This window comes from Gymnoscopelus braueri (assembly GCF_963280865.1).
Source record: "Gymnoscopelus braueri genome assembly, chromosome: 7".
NCBI lineage: Eukaryota > Metazoa > Chordata > Actinopteri > Myctophiformes > Myctophidae > Gymnoscopelus > Gymnoscopelus braueri.
In genome coordinates, this window is record NC_137608.1 from 46263189 (window position 1) to 46286406 (window position 23218).

The following is a 23218-nucleotide window of genomic DNA, read 5'->3' on the forward strand; positions in this document are numbered from 1 at the left end:
TTTCAAAAGATTTTTATACATTTTAGACACACATTTAAACATTCTGTATATTGAGTACTTTTACTTTTGGTCCTTTAAGTATATTTTGATGCCAATACTTTTGTACTTTTACTCAAGAACATTTTGAATACTGGCCTTTCAGTTGTAACCTTCATTTTATACAGTCTATGGGTGTAACAGAGTATTTCTACTCTACTTTTACTAATCTTTATGACGAAGTCCGGGGGAGGTCGTTCTGCATTCTCTTCAGCAGTGGAGGCAGTCGTGTATGTGTGTGTGTGTGTGTGTGTGTGTGTGTGTGTGTGTGTGTGTGTGTGTGTGTGTGTGTGTGTGTGTGTGTGTGTGTGTGTGTGTGTGTGTGTGTGTGTGTGTGTGTGCGTGCGTGCGTGCGTGCGTGCGTGCGTGCGTGCGTGCGAGCATGTGTCATCATTAGATCACACATAAGAAACAGGAAATGAAGACAGACGAGATTCGATAGAGACACAATTTTGGGTGTGACCACTGTTAAAGTTGAGACCTTTGCTACTTGCATCTGGAAAACACTTTGAACTTCACAGAAAACATGTTTTACCACCTCAGGAATAAAAGCCTTATTAATATTACCAATCATATTTTGTTCCAGCCCCTGAACACTGATGAGCACTGAAATAGACAAAGCCAAACGTTCACAAGTTTATTCTGTAAAGCTACAAACAATTGAACATTCTTATTCTCCTCCATAGCATTCTGTGTGTAGCCTGCTACTTGACATTCTTAATTAGGGACCACCACCTGTTGCAAAAGCTCTGATAGTGCGCAGGATTTTTAAGAGGATGGCTGCATTAGTGTTCACTTTATGAACTACTTGCAGTGGTGGAAAAAGTACTGACATGTTTTACGTAACTTTTAAATGTAAAAGTATACCACAATCTAGAAATACAAAGTCAGATATTTAAAATGTACTTGAGTAGAAGTGCAAAAGTATTAAGTACCAAAAGTAAAAGTGGTCATTATGCGGAATGTCCCATTTCACAAGTTCAATATGTATGCAAATCTTGTGAAAATAGCAGATCTACAAGCTAGGTCTATTTCATGATTATACAGTGGTGGATGAATGCATTTAAGGTCAAGTCATTTGCTGTCAGACAAACATAGTACTGCCTTGAAAAGCCATCGAGAGATTTTGCCTGCCACCTGATGCAGAAGTTACATACAAGGATGCAACAGGGACAGATGTTGATGCTGAGATATTCAGTGACCTTGTTGGACAGGGCAATGTGGTGCTGACAGTTTTCTCAAATGATGGTGAAGTCTAAATACAGGTATAAGAAGCACTCTACATCCAACAGAAGAACATTATTTAGCCTACTTTTTTCTTTTCCTTTAGAATTTTCTGATTGCTCCACCTCTGCTTCTGAGATGTCTGACTCAAGCTTCAGCTCAAGTGCATCAACTGTAATCCTAGATGTGGTCCCTAGCAAGTTCTTGCAACTCTGTCCCCAGCCTACGACCCAGAAATGGCCTCCCTGTTGTTGCATCTCCTTCCACCACCACCTGGGGGGCCGAAGTGTCCAGAAGTCAGTGCCTGTGATGCAGTTGAGAGTCGTTCATAAGGTAATATTAAGGTGATAAAAAAATGTCACATATTCTTCAGGGATGTGATTTTCCTTAATGAAACACTAATACCTGCTCTTCTGAAAAATCCTCCTTTTCCTAGACTTCACTGCTGTTTTATTCTTGTTTTATAACAGCCCTGTTATGCTCTATCATCAGTGGGATATAGCCTACTTAATTGTCACAAGAGCTTCAGTGTTCCTGTACAGTAATGGTAGATGTACACCTGACCATCACTGTAGCACTCCATCCAGTCCAGAGCCATTCTCACTCCAACGATGCAATGTTTCATATACCACTCTGGTCTGTTTTTTGAAATATTAAGTCTTCCCATCTTGCACTAGCCAGTGAGGCACTGTTTGAATGATCACTCACCCATTACTATACTCCGCCAAGGGATCTAGCTCTCTTGGCACAGTTGGTAGCACGTTAATTTGCATTGTGTGATGTACTGTGGAGAGCATGGTAAGCCCTTCACAGCTGCACATTATTCTTGTCTAATGTTTCCTTATCTCAACCCTAGTCAGGCTGCAGTTTGGAAGAGCATCTAGTCTACGCACCCAGAAGAATCCGCAGCCCTACCTGTTTGCTGTTGGGTGTCAGAAGAGCAAGACCGACAGCTTCTACATAGTCATGGATCAGCATCTCATCCCATGCCAGGCAAACCGCTCGCTCAGGGCATTTGATGAACTTTTCAAAACACATTTTCTGTTTAATGTGTTTTACGATGCTGCACTTGTGAGCTTCTACACATTCCTGCAGACAACAGTGTATAACATTGATGTCGGGGAAATGAAGGTCTAGACTGAACTAGACCATAACTGCATTCTTTGAGTAAGTGGCTAAAGCAATGCTGAGCTGTTTCATGTGTCAGAAAGGCTATCCCAACAGTTGATTGATTTCACATTTAAGAGTCGAACATGGTTACAATCCTAGACCCGAGTTCAAATTACTTTGTTCTTAGAAACGCTGTAGGCATCACTTCCTAAGATATGCGGGTTTTCGGAAGCACCTTAACAATGTTCATTTTTGTTGATCAATTGAGAAAATTGGCCAGTTATTACGTGTGTGGTGTATGAGGTATACAAAAATAAATACATCTTTAAACATCTTTAGCACACAAAATGTTTAAAGATAATTAGAAAAACGACTTTTTAATTTCAAAAACACAGATGACCATTGCTCATCACTGGGAAACCTTCAACCTCAAACGCTAGGAGTATGGGACAATTAAATCAGATCTTGTCAAAAGGTTTTCTCAACCACTTGGGTTAAAGTTGATGAGTATAAAGCTGGACTTGTTATTTGCAGTACAATGGAAGAAGACATACCAGTCTTTTGTAAATAAGTGACATACTTTTCGTTGTCAAGCAAGCTATTTACAGATAATTGTGATGGTGTATAATTAAACTGTCTGAGTTTAGATTTTATACACCATGTTCAGAGCTCATACAGAGTTATAAGTTTGTCTGTTAAAACTTATTTCACAATGTTGGAATGAATGACTGGACTGGGGGGTTATATAGCCAAAATAAATGTTTTAAACTCAGCAGTGTTATTTGTCTAATTCCTTAGTCTTACTTTGTGCTCTGGAGTTAGTGTTATTTGTCTAACTCTGGTAAAGTGTAAAACATTTAACTCAGCAGTGTTGTTTGTCTAATTTGGCTTAGTATTACTTTAACTCTGGTGAAGAGTTAAAGAAGGAACTCTTGGCGTAGTGTTAGGTGTTAAATGTTGCACTATTTTCAAAGTGTTAATTTAACTCTAGAACGTGTGGAGCTATAAACCCTGAAAAAGCCTCTGTGAGTCAATTCAACACCAGACTTTCTGCTGTGAGTTTTCATGACAAATGTTTATTCATTCAGAAGCATAGTATTTGTAGTCTGTTGTAAATGTGTTCCAAATTCAAAAGTACACGATGCACATAAATTCACAGTCAAATATTTGACAAGTCAAACAAAAATTTAATGTGGAAGTGTAGCAGAAAAAAAACTAAACATTGGCTCTACTTTGCTACACTAATACAATCAGAATGTCTAGATAATATCCTATTTCCAGTGCAAAACACAATTTGTATATGGGTTCCTTTAAACTCCGTAACATTTTAAGATGATTGACAATAAAAGGAGAAAATAAGCATAAATTACAGACTGTACATACATTGGGGTCTCATCTACCATTATTGCCATTATTATTTCCATATCAGAGAGAAACCACACATACTGGAGCTCTGGGGATGAAGTCGAAAGCCCACCATATTTCTCAATCTCAAAATCATCTCCCATAATCATGCATTCTTTATATGATTGTAGCTAATATTCTAGGCACATCTGGTGGTGCATCCCCCTCCCTCCATCACACAGGCATACTCGCAGATATCAGGGCCAACGAGGGATGTAACGATTCACTCAACTCACAATTCGATACACAATACTGGGTCAATGAGAACATCTTTATTTACATTTCTTCTCACAAATCATCACTGAAAAACATGATTTCAATTTCTTTGTCCCCAATCAAAAACTAGAAAATCTTATCTTTTCTATATCAAATTAAAGAATGGTTCAGGATATCCTTAATGTAGACTCCCATCGTGCATTTCATGGTGCATCGTTACATCCCTAGGGTTAACTCACATTAACCACTCATGCCCTATTTTCAAATATTTTTGAAAAATTATAAAAAACAACAAATTATAGGCGAACATGTTCGCATGTAAAGACATGCCCAACATAGGGACGCCATGGTTAAGAGATCACACTTCTTCATGTGATTGTATTGGTCCCAGTAGAACTCAGATCTCTCCATCTCCACAGGCAATTTGTATTAGTGCGTGTTTATAGTGTGCTGTCAGGTCAAGCAGGGTTCGATTTGCTGGGTGGGGTGGGAGGTGAGGGCAATCCCCCCGTCCCACGTCATCATTATCGTGGCTGTGGTATGTTTTATCCCTGATTCTGGCCAGAATTTATTAAATACATGCATTTTCTTTTGGGAAATGTAGACTGTGTGACATGTTTGATATTTCTGTTTGAAAATATCACAATTTAATTACAAAATATATGTTAACCACATTAACCCTGGTATCCTTATTTTAGGCAAATTTGTCTACGATTATTTTACCCAAAAATAGCGGATCTACAAGCTCACAACAGCTCTCAACAATAGATCGGCTATTTGTCATACGAAGAAGTACAGGGCTTAAGTGGTTTAGACAATGTCCCCCAGCCTAATTTAGTTTTCTTACAAATCGAACCCTGGCTATCATGTCAAGTATTTCATTCAGGGGCTGGTGATGGCCGTGAGTCAGTTCATTTAAGCACAGGCGTCGTCCACTGTCAACTCTGCTCACATTCGTCACTCTGTTCTGTGCCGTCGCTCGCCAAGCGCATTGAGCTCAACTGCTCCTCAAAGTTCAAAAACTTGTGGTTGCATTCCTTCTCCAGCACTGTCTTCCAAAGTTTTACTAGAAGAGGAATAAAATATTTAAATTATGTTGTTTAAAAAAAACAAAACAACTTCAGATGCCGGCAGAAGGTCTATGTGACTGAAACGTTGCTTATGTAAAAGTGTTCCTATTGTGCAAGTGCAGACGGTGTGCGGGTCATTTTATTGTAAAACATGACATTCTTTTTTTATTTGACAATTCCAAGTATTTGATGTTAAGGGTACCAACAGTGAAAACTAAGCATTCTTCCAAAAAACTAACAATTTTGCTGTTATTTTGAATTCAACCGACTGTAAATCAAAGGTTTACTTTAATATGACTTGTCGAGGCACTCTTATTTTAAAGGTCGACCAGACGTCAAACTCTTACTGTCCAACTGAACTTTCTAAGCTTTCCAATGGCCACTGGAAAGCATTGACCGTTTAACACATTAACTGCCAGAATTATTTTCATATTTTTTTAGCCAGTGCCAGAGTTTTTCATTGGAAAAAAAAAAGTACTCAGGAGCCGAAATACAGACTTTTTAAGTTTTAAGTTAACAAGGAAGTGGATAGGAGTCTAGATCTTCAACTAATCATATCTCCTTGGTCTTTGGGTGAAATTGGAAAAAAAAAACATTAAAAAAAATTTCACTTCACGTACTGCTGTTTTGAATACAGAACCGACCTAAACCGTAATGCTTTTCATAGGGACTTTGGTTTGGTAAGCTGCTTGCTGCGTTACAGTCTTACAGACGGTGCCTAGTAATTCATTATAAATGAGAGGTGAGCGAGTAGGACCCGTGAAACTGCACCCGTGCCAGAGTCATTTACTTTTAGTTCAAACTTTAGGGAGAATAGGAATTGAATGAGCTGAACTTGAAAACAAGCTAATAAACTCACTCAGAGCGTGATGTTTTTTTTCGTGAGTGGCTGGCTTTATCTGTACATGCAGGGCAAGCATGATCTTGTATGTTTATATGTAGATAACGATATGATAATGATCATTCAGGCTGTGTGAAGGCTGGGTTGGTGTCACTTAAATGATGGAAAAGACTACTGCATTATGAAATTAGTCTCTCGGTCTGAGAGAAACACAGCACATTATCGCGGAATTCATCATTGCCTTCGTTAACCAACCTCGGGAAATGAGGAATGCCCAGGTAGATAATCTATACCTAGGTGTTTATTAGCGGTTTATGACAGAGAGGGAAACAAATAACAAAACAGCCCTTATGACTCAATACTGGAGTGCCAGCAGATGACCGGATAATTGAGACGCCCCAGGTTTGATTCAGACCTGTGTTAAATGTCTTTCTCCCCATTGCACCCAAAGCTTTATGTCATCTCATCTACACTCCTATCCAAATAAAGGCCTAAAAAATATCCAAATTAATAAAAGGATGAAATACTGAGGGTGTTTTTACATCCATGTTCAGACCAACAAAGGGGCTGACGTGAGCAGTGACTTACTGTACGCTGGTTCTTCAGACGGGTCAGGATCAGTGGCTGCTGTGTCATGAGGTTCTCCGGGGTTCTGTTCCTCCTGGCCTGCCAGCTCCAGGTTCTCCACCATCACCTCATAGGCCCTCCTGGCCTCTGACGACAGCTCGATCATCTTGTGGTAAAAGTCCTGTTCAGACGGTTCGGACAGTTGACGTTTGTGTGGTCACTTAATGCAAGCATCGTAGATCAACGTTTAACCAATGTAATTAAGACTAGAGCAGGGGCATATGACTGGAACAAAGATTTTCTAAAAGCGGACGGTCATTTGCTTAACGTTTTTGAACATGTTCAAATTCTTTTGACATTTTAGCCTATAATGGCATGACCACAATTGGGAGGGACACAAAGTTAAAGGGCAAGACCACTTTGGTAGAGGTTTGGGTTGTGTAGTTACCTTGCCATGATGTAACTCCAAAGGTGGGCAAGAAATCAAAAATAATTGCTCCATTGATTAGAAATTGATAATTCAAAATATGCTCCTCATTGACTTACATTGTACGGTGAAACAGCTCTCAAAGTCACTCTTTTAGCACAAAAACGAACCTGAACAAAGTTGATTCAGACAATACAGAACATCATCAAACCCAGTACTGTTTTTTTTTAAATAAAAATGTCAACTTCCTGTTGATTTTGCCATTTTTAATAAGTAGAAAACCCGGACTGGATTCGCGGATCCGGATCCAGATCTTCAAATAGTAAAATCAACAGGAAGTTGACATTTTTATTAAAAAAACAAACAGTACTGGGTTTGGTGATGTTCTATATCGTCTGAATCAACTTTGTTTGGGTTCATTTACGTGCTAAAAGAGTGACTTTGAGAGCTGTTTTACCATACAATGTAAGTCAAAGGGGGGCATATTTTGAATTATCAATTTCTAATCAATGGAGCAATTATTTTTGATTTCTTGTCCACCTTTGGAGTTACATCATGGCAAGGTAACTACACAACCCACACCTCTACCAAAGTGGTCTTACCCTTTAAATGTGTCATCATGTTTTGAAAACTCTTGTTTGTCGTAAAAATGAAAAAAGAGAAAATAATTATGTTAAAAAACTTGCTTCTCGATGATTCGCTTATTGGTTCTAAATGGTTCCAATTCTGAACAGATTGGTTGAAATATCGTTTATAAGTTAAGGATTGCAGCTTTAACACACATTTCACAAAAAAGACGACATGGCCCTGACCTGTGCGCCATCGTAGTTGAAGATGCCCACCAGGCTGACGGGCACAGCCTTGTTGACGCAGCGGCCCAGGGCCTTTCTGGACAGAGCAAAGACGAACGGCACGCCCTGCTCCCGACACGTGTTAATGATGTTGTGGAGGGCCTCGTCCAGACCGCCTGCAACAAACAACAAACATGCTCGTGTCATGTAGAACATCAATATCGTCGCTATTTCAAACTTTTTTAAGAAATAGCGAAAATAGCCGACCTACGTTGCTCTGTAAATGTACTGTATACCATTTGATGTTCAGTTATGCCTGCTGTGGTTAGATCAGTGGTTCTCAAACTTTTTCATGTCAAGGACCCCCAAATCGACACTTATTAGCCGGCGGACCCCCATTTCAAAAGATATGCCAGGGACCCCCATAAGAGAAGATTTTTTTACGGCTCTAGTAGCGACTCTCAACCATTTTAATTTCAAGGACCCCCAGTTTGACATGCTTTAGCCTACAGACCCCCATTTAATGGCATTTCTATCACTTGGACCGCAATTTATATTGTAAAATCTATGTCAATTTAACTCTGAGAGTGTACAAATGGAACCAAATGGACCCGTTAGGGTCCATTTGGTTCCATTTGTACACTCTCAGAGTTACAGACCCATAAGGGTCCATTTGGTGTCTAATCTATCATTTAGCTGGGGACCCCCTGGAACCCCCTCAAGTACCCCTGGGGGTCCCCGGACCCCACTTTGAGAACCAATGCTGTATACCATTTGATGTTCAGTTATGCCTGCTGATCCTAGATGACTGAGGTCAATATCAGTTAGCTTGCGAATCATTTAGGCAAACACAAACTTAATTCAACTTTCCACATCTCCCCCTCCCAATCCGTTTACATGGCAGACCATGTCTCTCTCCTGCCAATAGATAAAGTGTCCTTGCGGAAGTGGCCAATCGGGTCTATCCGTCTGTTGACAATTATTGTTTGGTTAATTTGAACGCCAGTATTTTCGGGTCAAAACATTCCAGCATTGCCTCCATCTCAGGTACTCCTAATATACGTTTGTACTAGTAACAGTAAATACAGTTCAGTTAGCGCTTAAAAGAATAATCATAAAATACGTTTTTGCTATCCAAGCATTTGACCTTTTATTTATTTTGACCATTTTGGAACCGAAAAGGGGAATCGATAAGAAGATAAAATCCCAACAATAGTTATCCCTACTTGGCACCCAGTAAAGAATCTACGGAGACGTACTACTGACAGCATGACGACCACAGCTTGTGAGGGGCGTACCTTTGGACTGACTGCGTTCGCAGTTTGGCGAGATGACGACGCACTTGACCTTCCTGAGTTTGAGGTGTTTGAGGACCTCTCGGAGGCCCATCACCAGCCGCCTCTTCATGCGGGCCTTCATGGGGTCCTTCTGGTACAGCCGGTCCTGGAACCGAACCAGCTCCTTCAGCAGGGTCGTCACACACTCGTCCACGTCTTTGCTTAGCACCTGGCTACAGTAACTGAAAAATAAAAAAAAAGGGAGAAAAAAAGGACAGGGTCTAATAAAAGCTGTGGCTTCATTTGGATCTCCGCCAGTTTATGACACCAATACTACGATGTCAGTACCATCACGTCTGGTGTCTCCATATTCGGGCAAATTTCAGCCCGATCCGACCTCAAAAAAATATAAAATATGATCTAGAATGCAACTATTGTTTTGTTGTAAATTAGGATATGTCCATTAAACCATATTTAACACATTGAGTGCCAAAAACGGTCCGGACCGTTTTTCATAATCCAAACGAGGTGTGCCAAAAACGGTTATAACCGCTTCACAGCACCAGGAGATATCATTTTTCGAAGATTTAGACTTTAATCCACTTCCTGGTTAACTTATGACTTCAAAAGCCTGTATCTCGGCTCCTGTGTACTTTCTTTTTTGACTATGTATTTTTGACTATTTTTGACTATTTTCAACTGGCTGCAACTATGGAACGATTACCGAATGTTTTTATTTTTTTCCCCCCGATTGTACGAGACCTCTATGTGTGTAATGAGGGGATCACCGTGAGGACGGTCATCACTGAAAATATTTTGTGACTACTTGAAAAAGGTTAAAAAATTGTTAGAAATCCAGGCACTGACTGTACCCTGTTTAAAAAAAAAACTGGCACTCAATGTGTTAACTTCTAATACACAGTGATGAAACAAGAATATTTACGTGTAGTACTTCTGCTTCCACTTTCCTAACATTCTGTGTGGTTCAATACCATGTGATTGGCATGTCTGAAATGAAACATACTATTGTGTATGCACTCAATGTTGAACAACAGTAAACAAACTAGCATGTGATTTTGGATGCAGCCTTACTCTCTGAACTTCCTGCTGTGGATTTTGGGTGCATTTTGGAGGACAGGCGGGGGTGGTGCCTGGGTCTGAGTGTTTGTTTGCTCTCCTCCACCCTCCTCCTCCTCCTCCACCTCCACCACCTCCACCACCTCCTCCTCTTCCTCCTCCTCCTCCTCCTCTCCCTCTATCGGTTCCTCTGTTTGATTGCTCTCAGGATGACCCTCTGGCTCATCTTCTGGCCCCATAGGAGGACTGCTGATCTCATCTGAATTTGCACAGGCAAACACAAACAAACACTTATCAAAGGTCTGTCGTAATCTGTAAATGGCAAAACAACAGCTGGTTACTGTGTATGCATCAGTGTCTTGCTCAAGATCACTTGGACACGCAAACCATTAGGAACCGGGGATCAAACTGGGAACCTTTCGATTCCTAACCTCGCATCACCAGTCTTTCCCCCTCGGAGGAAAGTCTGGTATTCGTTATTAAATGGCCTGTGTGATCCGGTCAAAAAAAAAAAGAGAAAAGAAATAGCTTCCGGCTTCCGTTTTTTTGCTGCTTCCAGTTCTGCGGAGCCGCTTTGTATTGGTTCCCCAATTTAAATGCTGAATCGATTACAAAGGTAGACTAGTCTAAATAGTCTCCGGAAAGTACACTTACATTTAGTTTGTATTTGAAAAATAAGCTAAACAACGCCGCATCAAGGATTTTATTAGGTAGGCCCTAAAATGACAATGCCCTTGATCGCGGCCGGGGTTATTTGAGGTGAGGCATAGGGTTGCTTCCGCTCCCGCCCCGGATCACACACCCGAAAAAAGGGTATTGATCCCAGGCTATTCGATTCCCAGACAGCCGCTCTATTTAAAGTCTTTTGTAAATGTTTGCCTGTAAATGACATGCCCAAAATAGGGACGTCAGGGTTGAAAGTGGTTAAGTGTTGCTAGGGCTGACCAGTGTCACTGGGGTCACATTGCTCCTCTGTTGCAGTATGGTCGGCAGGTCTGGGTTCCTCTTGTCCAGGAAGCAGTCCTCTTTCCTCCAGCAAGCGGTTCTGTTTCCTCTCCTCTCTCTCTTTCAGAATGACCTGACAAACATGAAGCCATAAACAGCCAACATCAGGGTGCGGATTCAGGACTGATTGGCACATGCTGCGTCTATTGATATAGCAATTCGTTGCTGTCGGGCAGAAAGCAGCCAACTCCAAAATGTTCATTTTTCAAGAAATGAAAAAAACTAAACAAAAAGTGGAGTTAGGAGGTTTTGTTCATCACTGATAAGAACAACTGAATGGACCTCCAAGCTCACAATGAGGTTGGAGGTCAAAAGGGGGTGGAGCCTTGAGTCAGCAAAACCAGCTAACTCCACCCCCCTTTGGTGGAGTTAGCTGGAGTTCGCTGGTTTAGCAGAAAGTTTGAGGATTTAATACTTTTCATAGGCTCCATATTTCTTTTACCAACTCACAGACGTAAAGGGTGTTCAATAGCACAGATTTATGGAAAAAAAATGCAAAAGCGTAAAAATGGAGTTAGCTGGTTTCTACCCGGCAGCAACGATTTATTAAGTGACAGTAGTGCCATAATAACCAATTAAACCCTATATCATTTGTTGACCAGGGTCCCCCAGCAGTCTGCTCTCCCCACCCCCCTTTTTTACCCTCTACATAAAATCTCTTTGCCAAAACCAGCCGATCTACAAGCTTGCAACCTTAATTATTACTGGTATTGGAGAAGCAGCGATCAGTTTTACACACATTTAGAACAAACTCCCAGAAAACTGCAGGCCTGCTACAAATCTCAGACCTTTCTGTTTGTTAATCATTTCTTCTGCACTGTGATTTTATTCTTGCGTTTTATTCTTACAAAAAATTGTATTGTCCTTTATGATATGTTTACTTCGCACTCTCTTAATACCTTTGCCTATTTTCGCAGAATGTTTGCCTATTATTCTTATTACACCCAGAATGGAGACGCTCTACACTCTTCTCCCCAGAATAAGGATGCTAGGGTTAAGTGAATGGACTCACCCTTTTAAGGGGGGTGGGTTTCTTGGCTTTGGGCACCTCTCTCTGCTTGCCCTTCTTCACCATGGGGCTGGTGGAGTCCAGAGGGTTGTGGGCGATCTTATCCTGCTGCCAGGGAAGCTTCTTCTGCATGGCCGCTGGCTTGTGGCACACAGCAGGCATGGCACCACCCACTGCAAAGACAACGGGAAGTCACGGCGTGCTCTGAGCTTCGTATTAGGGCTTTAACTATCCATTACATTTCTTATCGATTACTTTTTCTATTAATCAAATATTGGGAAGTCACGGCGTGCTCTGAGCTTCGGATTAGGGCTTTAACTATCCATTAAATTTCTTATCGATTACTTTTTCTATTAATCAATATAATTGCTCTGCAGCTCTAGAAACCTGTACTGAAAACAAATGACTGTAAACCTGGCATTAGGATGAAAAAACAGGGTTAGGAGGTAGGAGGACATGTGTGACAGAGAGAGTTGGACAATATATTGATATAGTGATGTGGGACTAGATATCACTGGAGATTTGGGATATTGTGATATGGCTTAAATGTTGTCTCTTCCTGGTTTTAATCACAATAATTTTAGACTTTAACACATTGAGTGCCAAAAACGGTCCGGACCGTTTTTCATAATCCAAACGAGGAGTGCCAAAAATGGTCCGGACCGTTTTTTTAAAAAAAAAATGAAAAAAAGATTTTTTTTCCTTCACAGCACCAGGAGATATAATTTTTCAAAGATTTAGACTCCAATCCACTTCCTGGTTAACTTAAGACTTCAAAAGCCTGTATCTCGGCTCCTGTGTACTTTTTTTTTTTACTATGCATTTTTGACCATTTTCGACTATTTTCAACTGGCTGCAACTATGGAACGGATTACCTAATGTTTTTATTTTTTTTCCCCCGATTGTACGAGACCCCTGTGTGTGTAATGAGGGGATCACCGTGAGGACGGTGATCACTGAAAAGATTTTGTGAATACTTGAAAAAGGTTAAAAAATTGCTAAAAATCCAGGCACTGACTGTACCCTGTTTTAAAAAAAACCTAGCACTTAATGTGTTAAAAAATTAGTCAACATCTTTTTAAAATAGCAAAAAAATAGCTCACAATGAGCTTGTAGATCTGTAGTTATTTTAGCTATCTTTGAAAAACGGTGAAAAAAATAAAATGTATAGTATCGCCACAATATCGATATAGAGTTATTTGGTCAAAAAAAAAATCTTGATATTTGATTATGCTCATATTGCCCAGCCCTAGAGGGAGTGGGGTCTTCTTACCTGAGAGAGTGACTGGCTTGGCCTCCTGCTTGGTTTTGTGAGACTGCTGTTTCTTCTCTAGGACCGTCAACATGTTGCCAATGTCCAGCTGGACAGGAGCCTTGCTCTTCTTCCCACTGACCTTCTCAGCTTTCTGGAGATCACAGGTCAGCACCAACATGGTTAAAACCTCGATTCTTAGTTGCAACCGCACTTGGGACGTTTCTTTCCATCTACACCAATGTGTGATGAGCTTGTAGATCTAATATTTATTGTTTTATAATTATTATAAAAAAATATTTTAAAAATGTATTTTTTTGTTCCCCCAAAATCGATTATTTATATTAAACTCAATTAACTGTTGCACCCCTAAAGCCTAGTTACAAACCACAGATTTGTCTACAAACGTGACAGGTGGGAATCAAGAGAAAAACAAAAACAAACCTGTGCTTTCTTTGTGGCATCTGTGGGCAGAGTTATTCCTACGGTGGCTTTGTCTCTGTGTTGGTGGTCACCCAGCTGAGGTTGAACACCTTCTCTTTGGCTTGGCTGTACAAAAACACGTCATTTTAAAGACAGCGGATACGTCGACGGATCTGTCGATAGGGCTGTCGCGATCGTGAAATGATCAAATATGACATTTATGTCAATTTCATCCAGCCGTTTTTTATAAAGACAAAAGTAAACTAATTCTAACGATTATCCAAAAAATAATTGCGATTAGTTGAAATGATCGCGATCAGACAATATGTACGATATGTAAATAATTATGACAGGCCTATCATTAAAGCATAAGGTTTGTGTGTGTGAAGTGAATGGCTGCTCCATACCTCATTGCATAGCTTTGTTGTATTGCTGCTGGCTAAGCATCTTTTGGCAACAGCCAAACCTGGAAACTCCTCTTCATCCTGGGAACAGAAGGCCTCGATTCAAAACTGACCGGCACTTAAACCCCCATACTTAGTTGACCGAGTCCCCCAGGGCTACAGAATGGACTAGATCCCTCTAGTATTTCCCTCTACACCAAATCTCTTAGCTGATCTACAAGATCAAAAGGCATCACATTGTGAGCTTGTAGATCGGCCCCAGAATATGGGTTCAAGTGGTTAAAGGTATAAAGTATCTAAGTGATACTTTATGGTTAAAACAAACCCTGCTATAGAGTGTTTGTTCATCAACAGGGGTCTCCCCCGTCTCTCCAGACACTAAATACATTTTCAGGTGGGTTGCCAATTTCATCCAATCAGGAGAAAGTACCCATTTATCAGCTTCAATTTCATAGTGTTCCAGTTCTAATTTGGTCTGCTAATTTCTTTGTGTCATCTCTTCCCATTTCACTTGTTCTGCATCATGTATGAGTTCTCTCTCTCTCTTTGATTGGATAAAATTGGTATCACAACCTTTAACCACTTGAACCCCAGCATCCATATTCTGTAGGGGAACATTAGCCAAAAAAATAGCAGATCTACAAGACGCATTGTGAGCTTGTGGATCGGCTATTTTTTGGCGAAGAAATGTGGTGTAGAGAGAAAAAACGGACCAAGTACAGTTGCAACTTAGATCCGTTTCACAAAGAATAGAGGGTTTTAAGTGGTTAAAATGTACTCTCATGTGAAACACTACCATAGTAAAAGGTGCATTAAAGTGACCTCAAACTTGGGAGGCTCCTGCTGAGCCACGGCCTCCTCTGGATCCACCGCTCCGTCTTCCCCTCCGCTCTTGCCTTTCTTCTTCTTCTTCCTCCGCTGCTTCTTCTTCTCCGAAACGCCTTCTTCCTGCGTCGCGTCCTTCTGACGAGTGAAGAGTGTGAAGAGTCTTTTCAAGTCATTTGAAATCTACAGAGTGACTATAGAACAGTGATTCTCAACCGCTTTATGAGTGCACTAAAAGGGAACCAAAAAGGCCCCGTAAGGGTGACATCATTGGTAGGCAGGTTTGAATATTTCAAACAATATTTTGTATTCATGCAAGAACAATGGCTTCCGGGAGGAGAAAGGCTGTAGTTTCTATTAGCTTGGAATCCCCCATAGATGTCATTAGAGTCAGGTTTCTGAACTGCCCACAACCCTCCTCTGAGACACAGAGCAAGTAGACGCTTTTTGGGGGGGAAATAAAATAATTGACGTGTACATTAGTTGAACAGGACTTAACCCATTAAGACCGGGAACGCATCTGTGTAATTTTCTTTGGCTATTCCAAAAATAGCATACCTATATAAAAGCCCATAGCGTAGCACTATGAGCTTGTAGATCTGCTATTTTCTTTTAAATCTGAACATTTTGCAAATCTTTGAATACATATTCTGTAAATGTCCTCTAAATCCTAACCTTAAAAAAAAATATATATATATGTTGCTACATCAGTGGTTCTCAAACTTTTTCATGTCAAGGACCCCCAAAATAATATGTATTTGGCCGTGGACCCCCATCTCAAAATATGTTGTTCCAGGGACCCCCAGAAGCAAAGATTTGAGTAAAAATGTTTGCTTTAAAAATAAAATATATTCAAAGATTTTCACAAATTGCCATGATTTTTCAAAATAAAAATAGCAGATCTACAGGCTCATAGCACGGCACTCGGCGGTGCCGCACTATGAGCTTGTATATCTGCTATTTTTTGAATAGCCGAAGTATAAAATAATGTTTTAAGTGGTTACACACAGACCCGTTCCCGGTCTGGATGGGTTAAATCACACCATGGGACATGTGGACGGGGACTTTATAAGAACTTAAAGGTAAGCACCTTGGTGGTGCTGCCGCTGACAGTCCTCTCTTTAGGCGCAGGTGCTTTCGGGGGCTGAGAGGCGACGTTGGCCCAGGAGGTAACTACTGGCCCCGAGCCATCGGTGGGACTCTGAGCTCCGGTCTGACCTGTTCACATCAACCCCAAAGGTTAGTTTCAGGAATTCATCTAAAATCTGCCAGTCACAATATATCTAACACAGGTCTACTGAAAGGAATACAGTATATCGAAATGGAGAGAGGCAATATATATTTTTTCTCCCCAGTTATTGAAAAGGCAGCTTTGTAACACTGATAATTGTTGCAGTGTTTTGCGTTGCTTAGACTCCAAGACAAAAATTAAAGCTAGATAGATAAATTCTTAATAGCTAACTGACATGCCAAAAATAATGTTAATCATTTCATAAAAAAATACTATAGTCACAAGTCCTAAACCCTTTGCCTTATTTGGTCGATGACTGGATATTTTTCTTTTCAGCAACTGTTTTGCTTTTAACGACAGTTAGTGAAATGTGCAACATTTGTATCAAATTTGTGGAGGTTGATTTAATTCTCTACAGAATGTGACTGTGAATACTAAATGGAGAATGATAATGACATTATCCAACAGTCAATAAATAGCACAGAGATGGCAGAAGTTGGATCCTACCTGCAGGGACAGCAGATGAAGCAGGCTTAGCATCACTGGCACTTTGATGGGGTTCATGCTTTGCTGGCGGTCCAGTTCTAGTGAGCAGTGTCTATGCATGGGGAAAGTGCAAAGTGTTATGAGTCGCACACTACACTCTACCAGAGTCCAACTGATATACAACGGTCTGGCCAACATATCGGCAATTATTTTACTTTTTTGACGGCATCAATATCATCAATTATGCGGCCGATATGACCCGATTTTTAAGCACTTTAAATCTGCTCTCCCTATTTTGGGCACGTCATAAGGTGAACATTTTAAAAGAAAACGTATAAAATACCAGATCTCACAACACGTTGCGATGCAATGTGTTGTAAGATTGTAGGTCGCCAATTTGAATATGTTTTTGAATAGGACTTCAGCCTCACTATGTAACTTTAATTGTTCATTGTATAATTAAAGTTAAATGTTATTTTCAAATATAAAAGTTTAATATATGCATCTTTTAATCTGGCAAAAAATATATTGTTTTTTATTTGTTTATACGTTCTATATTCTCAAATAGAAACTTTAATTAAATCTAAGTTTCAAATTGATTAGAAAATGGTGCAGTTTTTGACAAAATATAGATCAAAACGTCGGTAATCTGTGGTCTAGGACTCTCCAAAAATCTAGCATTGGTCACGTCAGGCTCTATGCTTTACCTCACTTCAACAGCAAATGCATGCCCAGAAAAACCTACCTTGTTCGTGGATACTGGCTTTCGAATTTCAGGGCTCGGGGACTGAGGAGTTTGGCCCCAGCACTCTTTCTGTTGAACAGGAACAACGAATGGACTGCCAGGTCCTGCCCTCATATTCAACTCAGGGAAATCAGCCATCCTCACCTCAAATGCCGCCGATTCCGTCTGCGCCGATTTGGGTCGGTCGACAGAGTTTGGGGCAGATCTGGTGTCTCTCAAACCTTTACAGAAATAGTAACATTTATGGCCAATGGCATCATCTTATGGGATGCCAATGAGAATGCAAATGAGGGCGTCCCTATTTTGGATATGTCATTATATTGTTTTCATTAGAGAATTTTGAAAATGTTTTGAAAATAGATCTACAAGCTCAAGAAGCTTGCACAAACAAGATGTCCAATGCGTACATGGTCAAATTTGTGACAATCATACAGTATCATCCTGTGTAAGGCATATGGATAAATAAAGAACTGATATAGATGTGTGTGTGTGTGTGTGTGTGTGTGTGTGTGTGTGTGTGTGTGTGTGTGTGTGTGTGTGTGTGTGTGTGTGTGTGTGTGTGTGTGTGTGTGTGTATATATATATACTGTATACATTTTTTGGGTGTGTTATGTAATATGTACCTCTTCTCGACACATCCAGTGCTTTCTTGCCATGCCTTCTCTCCTGAGAGGAAGAGTCGCTGTTGTATTTTGCGGTCTGTGGACAAAGATGAAATTCTACCTTATTAATCTGATTACTACGGTCTGGCGTCAACACTGTTCTTTCCACTAAAACAGGCAAAAAATGTGCTCACCTTTGACTGTGGCTCTCGTATGGACCTGTTCTCTTTGGATGGGTAAGCACTGGCATCTGCCGTCCCTCTAACACGGCGGCTGTTGCTATAGCCATGTTTGCTTGGGTGGTCTCCTCCGCTACCCTGCTGCACCCCATCAGTGGCTGATGACCTCTGCCTTGGGTTAGCAAACGCCTCATTGCTAGACATAGGAGAGGCCAGATGTTTGCACTAGGACTGTAACTAGCCATTATTTTCTTATTTTTATTAAATGATGGATTGTTTATAATCAATTAAATCGATTAGTTTGATTAACTGCTGCACCCCTAGATGTTTACAACAAGAACCGTGAGTGTGACCAACGTGGATTCAAACCCGGGTCGTCCGTATGAGCAACCAAACATCTACCACTCTGCCCATCTTGGTAAAGGAGATATTGGGCTTCTGGGCATGAGGCAGGGCTACTCTATTACATGAGGTAAAAGCACTGGTTTTTTATCGTTCATTACGGATCCCCATTAGTCCTCCCCGCAATCAAATTAAAAACATAATACAATGGAATTCCACCATTAGATTGTGGCGCATGGGGTAAAGCTCCTGCCCACCACTGTGGAGACTAGGGTTTCGAATCGTCTATGGTGCCTCCGGCTTGGCCAGGCAGCTCCAATGAACGCAATGGACCCTTCGCTAAACCCCACCCCAAAAGCGATTGTCCAATGCCAGCTTAGCAACCGTTGTTAGCCTGGCATAGGTCTGGCAAGCTTTCGTCACCTGCCATAGCTGTCAATGTTATTTCGCCTGCACACACACAATCATTTGCAACATAATAGCAAGAATAGGAATACCACGATAACGCAATGGTGACTATGAACCACGTACCCAAACCCGTTGGAGGCTGCTTTTCCCAAGCTGAAATCTGCATTTAAACTGCAAGGCTGAATATGGCTGTGTTGTTGAACACATACACAGCTTAACGTCAGAAAGTTACACGACACGACTCACTCGCCCAGGTGGTGTCAATAATAGGCTAATACTCACCGTGATCGTAACAAAATTCAGAATCACAGCGCTGCCTGTTTCGGATTCCGCACGTTAAAGTATATTCATTCATTTGTTCGTCTATTTATTAACTGCTACTGTAGTCTTACCCTGCGGTACATGAAAACTCCTGTTACAGTCATGGATCAACTTCAACCTGGTGTTTGCACTTTCTCCATTTACGGTCCATACATATATATACGTTCAGATTTCAAATATAAATTGCTTACCCTATGGCCACGGATGTTAAAATGATGCACGGGACTCTCAAAAGTACCCGTATATTCTGTATTGTTCAATAAAAAGCATTTTAATCCGATCGGTGGCCATTTTCTCATAGAGTTATAATGTATCAGAGTGCAATACACCTACCAACCGATAGGGTCGTTTTTTTGAAAGCATGTGGAGAAAATGGCCACCGATCACATTAAAATGCTTTTTATTGAACAATACGGATGACACGGGTACTTTTGAGAGCCCGTACATAAATGTAACATCCGTGGCCATGGGATAAGCACTTTATATTTGAAATATGAACGTTTCTGTAGATGTACGGGCTATAAATGGAGAAAGTGCAAACACCAGGTTGAAATTCATCCATGACGGTCGAGACAGATGACCGTCGTGTATCCATGGATATTACTCCCTCTAACATTTCCCGTGTTTTTAGTTTATTGAAATAATGTCATGCACATTTGTCCAGTGCATAGCCTACTGCAGGCCTTGTTGACTAGATTTAGAAGAGATTTTGAAGCTATTGCTGCTGAAATGATCGATTATTTTTAAGGGGAAAAGCCGTCATTTAACATGCAAGTCAATGGGTGAGAAGCAGAGATTGCCAGGCGCTGCCAGGCCTGGGTGTGACTAACTTCGCACCACCAGTCACAGAGTGGAGTGGGTGGGGCTTAGCGAAGGGTCCATTGGCTGTGTTTGAGTGTGGGAAGACGGGCAGGGAGTCCGATCTCTCTGCTGCTGTGCTAGTGACTCCTACAGGTTGGAGTGGGCGCCTGTTTAGCAGGGGGAGGAAGAGGGTTTCATAATGTGTACACGTTACGTCCTCTCGTGAGACTGTACAGTGTGACCGATGCTCGTCAGCACCCTCCCACATGACCGACTGTAGGGATCAGCCGTGACAAGGGCCTACACATGTCACATGATGGCGGGAAAACACTGGGAATTGTCATTAAAAAAAAGGGGAAAAGGGAAAAGTACGCAGGTCTGCAAAACGAAGATGAATTACGAGCAGGTTAGGATTAGGAGCAGCCATTGCTGAATGGGTAGAGTAACAGAAGATGCCAGGTTTGCGTCCCGGCCCTGGCCGTGTGTCCCTGAGCAAGACACTTAACCCCTAACTGCTCCCCCTCCACGAGCGCTCATCATAACCATCTGAGTGGATTTTAACTGGGTGAAGCCGAGAGTCCCGAGACTGAATTTCCCCTGCAGGACCAACAAAGGTCTCCCTCTTCTCTGAATATAATGTGAGTGTGACTGTGCACTACAGACAGTTTGAGTATATTTTCCTACATACCGTCTTGAACACTGCTCAGAGAGATAGGGGTTTGGCAGTCTCATGAGGGGCGGTGACGATGGCGACGACGATGATGAAGCAGCTGTGGCCAGCTCCCCCCTTATAGCTGGTCCCATTACATCATCTGACCTGTGGAATCTAGGGAAGAAGGGCTGGACAGCGGGTGACAGCTTGCTCTCCTGAAAAGGACAGCGATGAATTGTCATGGTTCACAATAGGCTCTATGTACAGCAGCCATGTTATCACTTCCTTCACAGGTGTTACCAATCAAAATATAATCAAAATATGTTTAAAACTTAAAATGCCACTTTTGTTAGCCAGCATCCCTATTTTGAACCCCCAGCATCCCTATTCCGGGGAGAACGTTCGCCAAAAATAGCCGATCTACAAGCTCTGCGAGCTTATAGATCTGCTATTTTTGGTGAATCGATTTGTGCTGTGTAGAGTGAAATAAGAGCGTACCAAATGCGCCTTTTACAGGTCTGTTTTATCTAGTACAGAGGGTTTAAGTGGAAGTACTGAATTCGCAGTTCGACAAAAGCTAATTCATCTTAGTGGATGACGGACAATTTCACAATACATTTAAATCTACACGGTACGATTATTGTGAGCGTTTTTTTTACTTGAAAAACGATCATAACGATTATCGTCTCATCCCTAGCACATACACATACCCAGGGAAATCTGTGTTTATTTATGCATTTGTAACTCTGAGAGAGTACAAATGTGGTAAAAAACAAAAGGTGGTAATGTTTGTACCCTCTCTCAGAGTTAAATCAACACTCAGGATTCCATTGTGTAGGGCAGTGGTTCTCAAACTTTTTCATGTCAAGGACCCCCCAAATTTACACTTATTAGCCCGCGGACCCCCATTTGAAAAGATATGCCAGGGACCCCCATAAGAGAAGATTTTTACTGCTCTAGCAGTGATTCTCAACCATTTTAATTTCAAGGACATGCATTAGGCTACGGACCCCCATTTAATGGCATTTCTATCTCTGGGACCCCAATTTATATTGTACAATCAATGTTAATTTAACTCTGAGAGTACATTTGTACACTCTCAGAGTTACAGACCCATAAGGGTCCACTTGTGTTTCCTAAAGTAACTATCCATCATTTAGCTGGGGACCGCCCGCCTGGAACTCCCTCAAGGACCCCTGGGGTCCCCAGACCCCACTTTGAGAACCAACGGTGTAGGGCAGGGGTCTTCAACCAGAGAGAGATGAAGCAGGGACCCCCAACTACATTGTATCCAATTGTGTTGCAGATTAAACTTTTTCATCATTTTTTTTTGTTTATTTCAGACATTTAACCACTTTTAAACCCTCAACACTATGTAAACATGACCGTTGGCCCCTGTACTTGGTCTGCTCCTTTTTCCTTCTACACCAAAACCTCTGCTGAAAACAGCAGATCTACAAGCTCACATCACCTCGCAGGGCAGGGCGTTGTGAGCTTGTAGATCTGCTATGTCTGGCTAAAGTTCTCCTCAGAATAGGGATGCTAGGGTTCAACTGGTTAATGTAAAAAAGAAAAAAAGGACCCCCTAGGGTTCACGGACCCCCTGTTGAGGACCCCTGGTGTAGGGGAAAAGTACTTCTACATTGCAGTATTGATACTTTTACTTAAGTAAAACATTTGAGTACTTTTTCCACCACTGAATATAGGTTTATAGGCAACTAGGCTAGCATGTTAACGTTTAGAATGTGGCTAATTAACAGGCTACAACAAAACTAACACTCCAGTTAGCGTGCTAGCATTAGCTCACCTTGTCCATCTGTAGGCTTTGGATCATACAGTCATAATAACCAGTTGCTTCTTTACTTGTGTCATTGTTTTTAAAAATTGCTAACAATAGCTTGTATCTGTGTCAGTTCATTTGCTAACCATGCTAAGCTACCTGTAGATAGATAAGCTTAAGCTAAACTCGCGTCACCAGGAGGAGGAGGGTTAGTGCAGTAGTATATGTGGAAAGTGTCTGGTTTCTATGTACTGTTCGGGGCTCATATCCGGTCTTGAGCCCGCCTACCGTATCCGGTCATTTTCACTAGCGAGCGCACGGGCCGTTTTCGTATCCGCTCCAGACCGGATGTGTAAACTACAACGCGACTAGATCCCGCTCAGTAACGTGAACCTTATCAAACGCTTCTGCTAGGGCAGAGTCCAGTTCCCATAGCCCGGATGAACCGTCGCTCTGTCATTGGCTGGTCAAGACGACTGCTCACGCGCTACGAGTTGGATCAAAAATCGACTTCTAAAAAAAACATGTTAACAAGCGATATAAACCAAAGAGTTAGATATAAACTTATGAGCTAATTTACAGTTCATGGTGGATTATATTATGATTTATATATCTCCAAAGACCTTCAGATCGTCTGTTCAGGCTATGGGATCTTAACTAGCTGTATTATGTACGCGGCTTGTTGCCATGTATTGACAGCGCCACTGTGTGGT

The 23218-nt window shown here is 41.3% G+C and overlaps 1 protein-coding gene across 1 annotated transcript; it reads right to left on the reverse strand.

Annotated features, from left to right (window-relative positions):
* Positions 1 to 3426: 3426 nt before the first annotated feature.
* Positions 3427 to 22690, reverse strand: LOC308089470 (uncharacterized protein). The gene is made up of 18 exons (XM_080434198.1): positions 22533 to 22690; positions 20762 to 20940; positions 18217 to 18397; positions 18044 to 18119; positions 17421 to 17641; positions 16697 to 16787; positions 16049 to 16176; positions 14956 to 15096; positions 14137 to 14214; positions 13751 to 13855; positions 13328 to 13460; positions 12058 to 12227; positions 10986 to 11118; positions 10056 to 10299; positions 8985 to 9205; positions 7708 to 7862; positions 6490 to 6649; positions 3427 to 5056 (listed from the first exon to the last, which is right to left on the reverse strand). The coding sequence occupies exons 1-18, from the start codon at positions 22539 to 22541 to the stop codon at positions 4929 to 4931; spliced, it is 2553 nt and encodes an 850-aa protein (XP_080290324.1). The 5' UTR covers positions 22542 to 22690; the 3' UTR covers positions 3427 to 4928.
* Positions 22691 to 23218: the final 528 nt, after the last annotated feature.

What these genes read in the sequence shown, in the direction of transcription:
- LOC308089470 (XM_080434198.1), bottom strand. An exon ending in ACTGGATGTGTCGAGAAGAG is followed by an intron (nt 17,642 to 18,043) that starts GTACATATTACA and finishes ATTTCTGTAAAG; the next exon opens with GTTTGAGAGACACCAGATCT. An exon ending in ATGCCACAAAGAAAGCACAG is followed by an intron (nt 13,461 to 13,750) that starts GTTTGTTTTTGT and finishes TGTGATCTCCAG; the next exon opens with AAAGCTGAGAAGGTCAGTGG.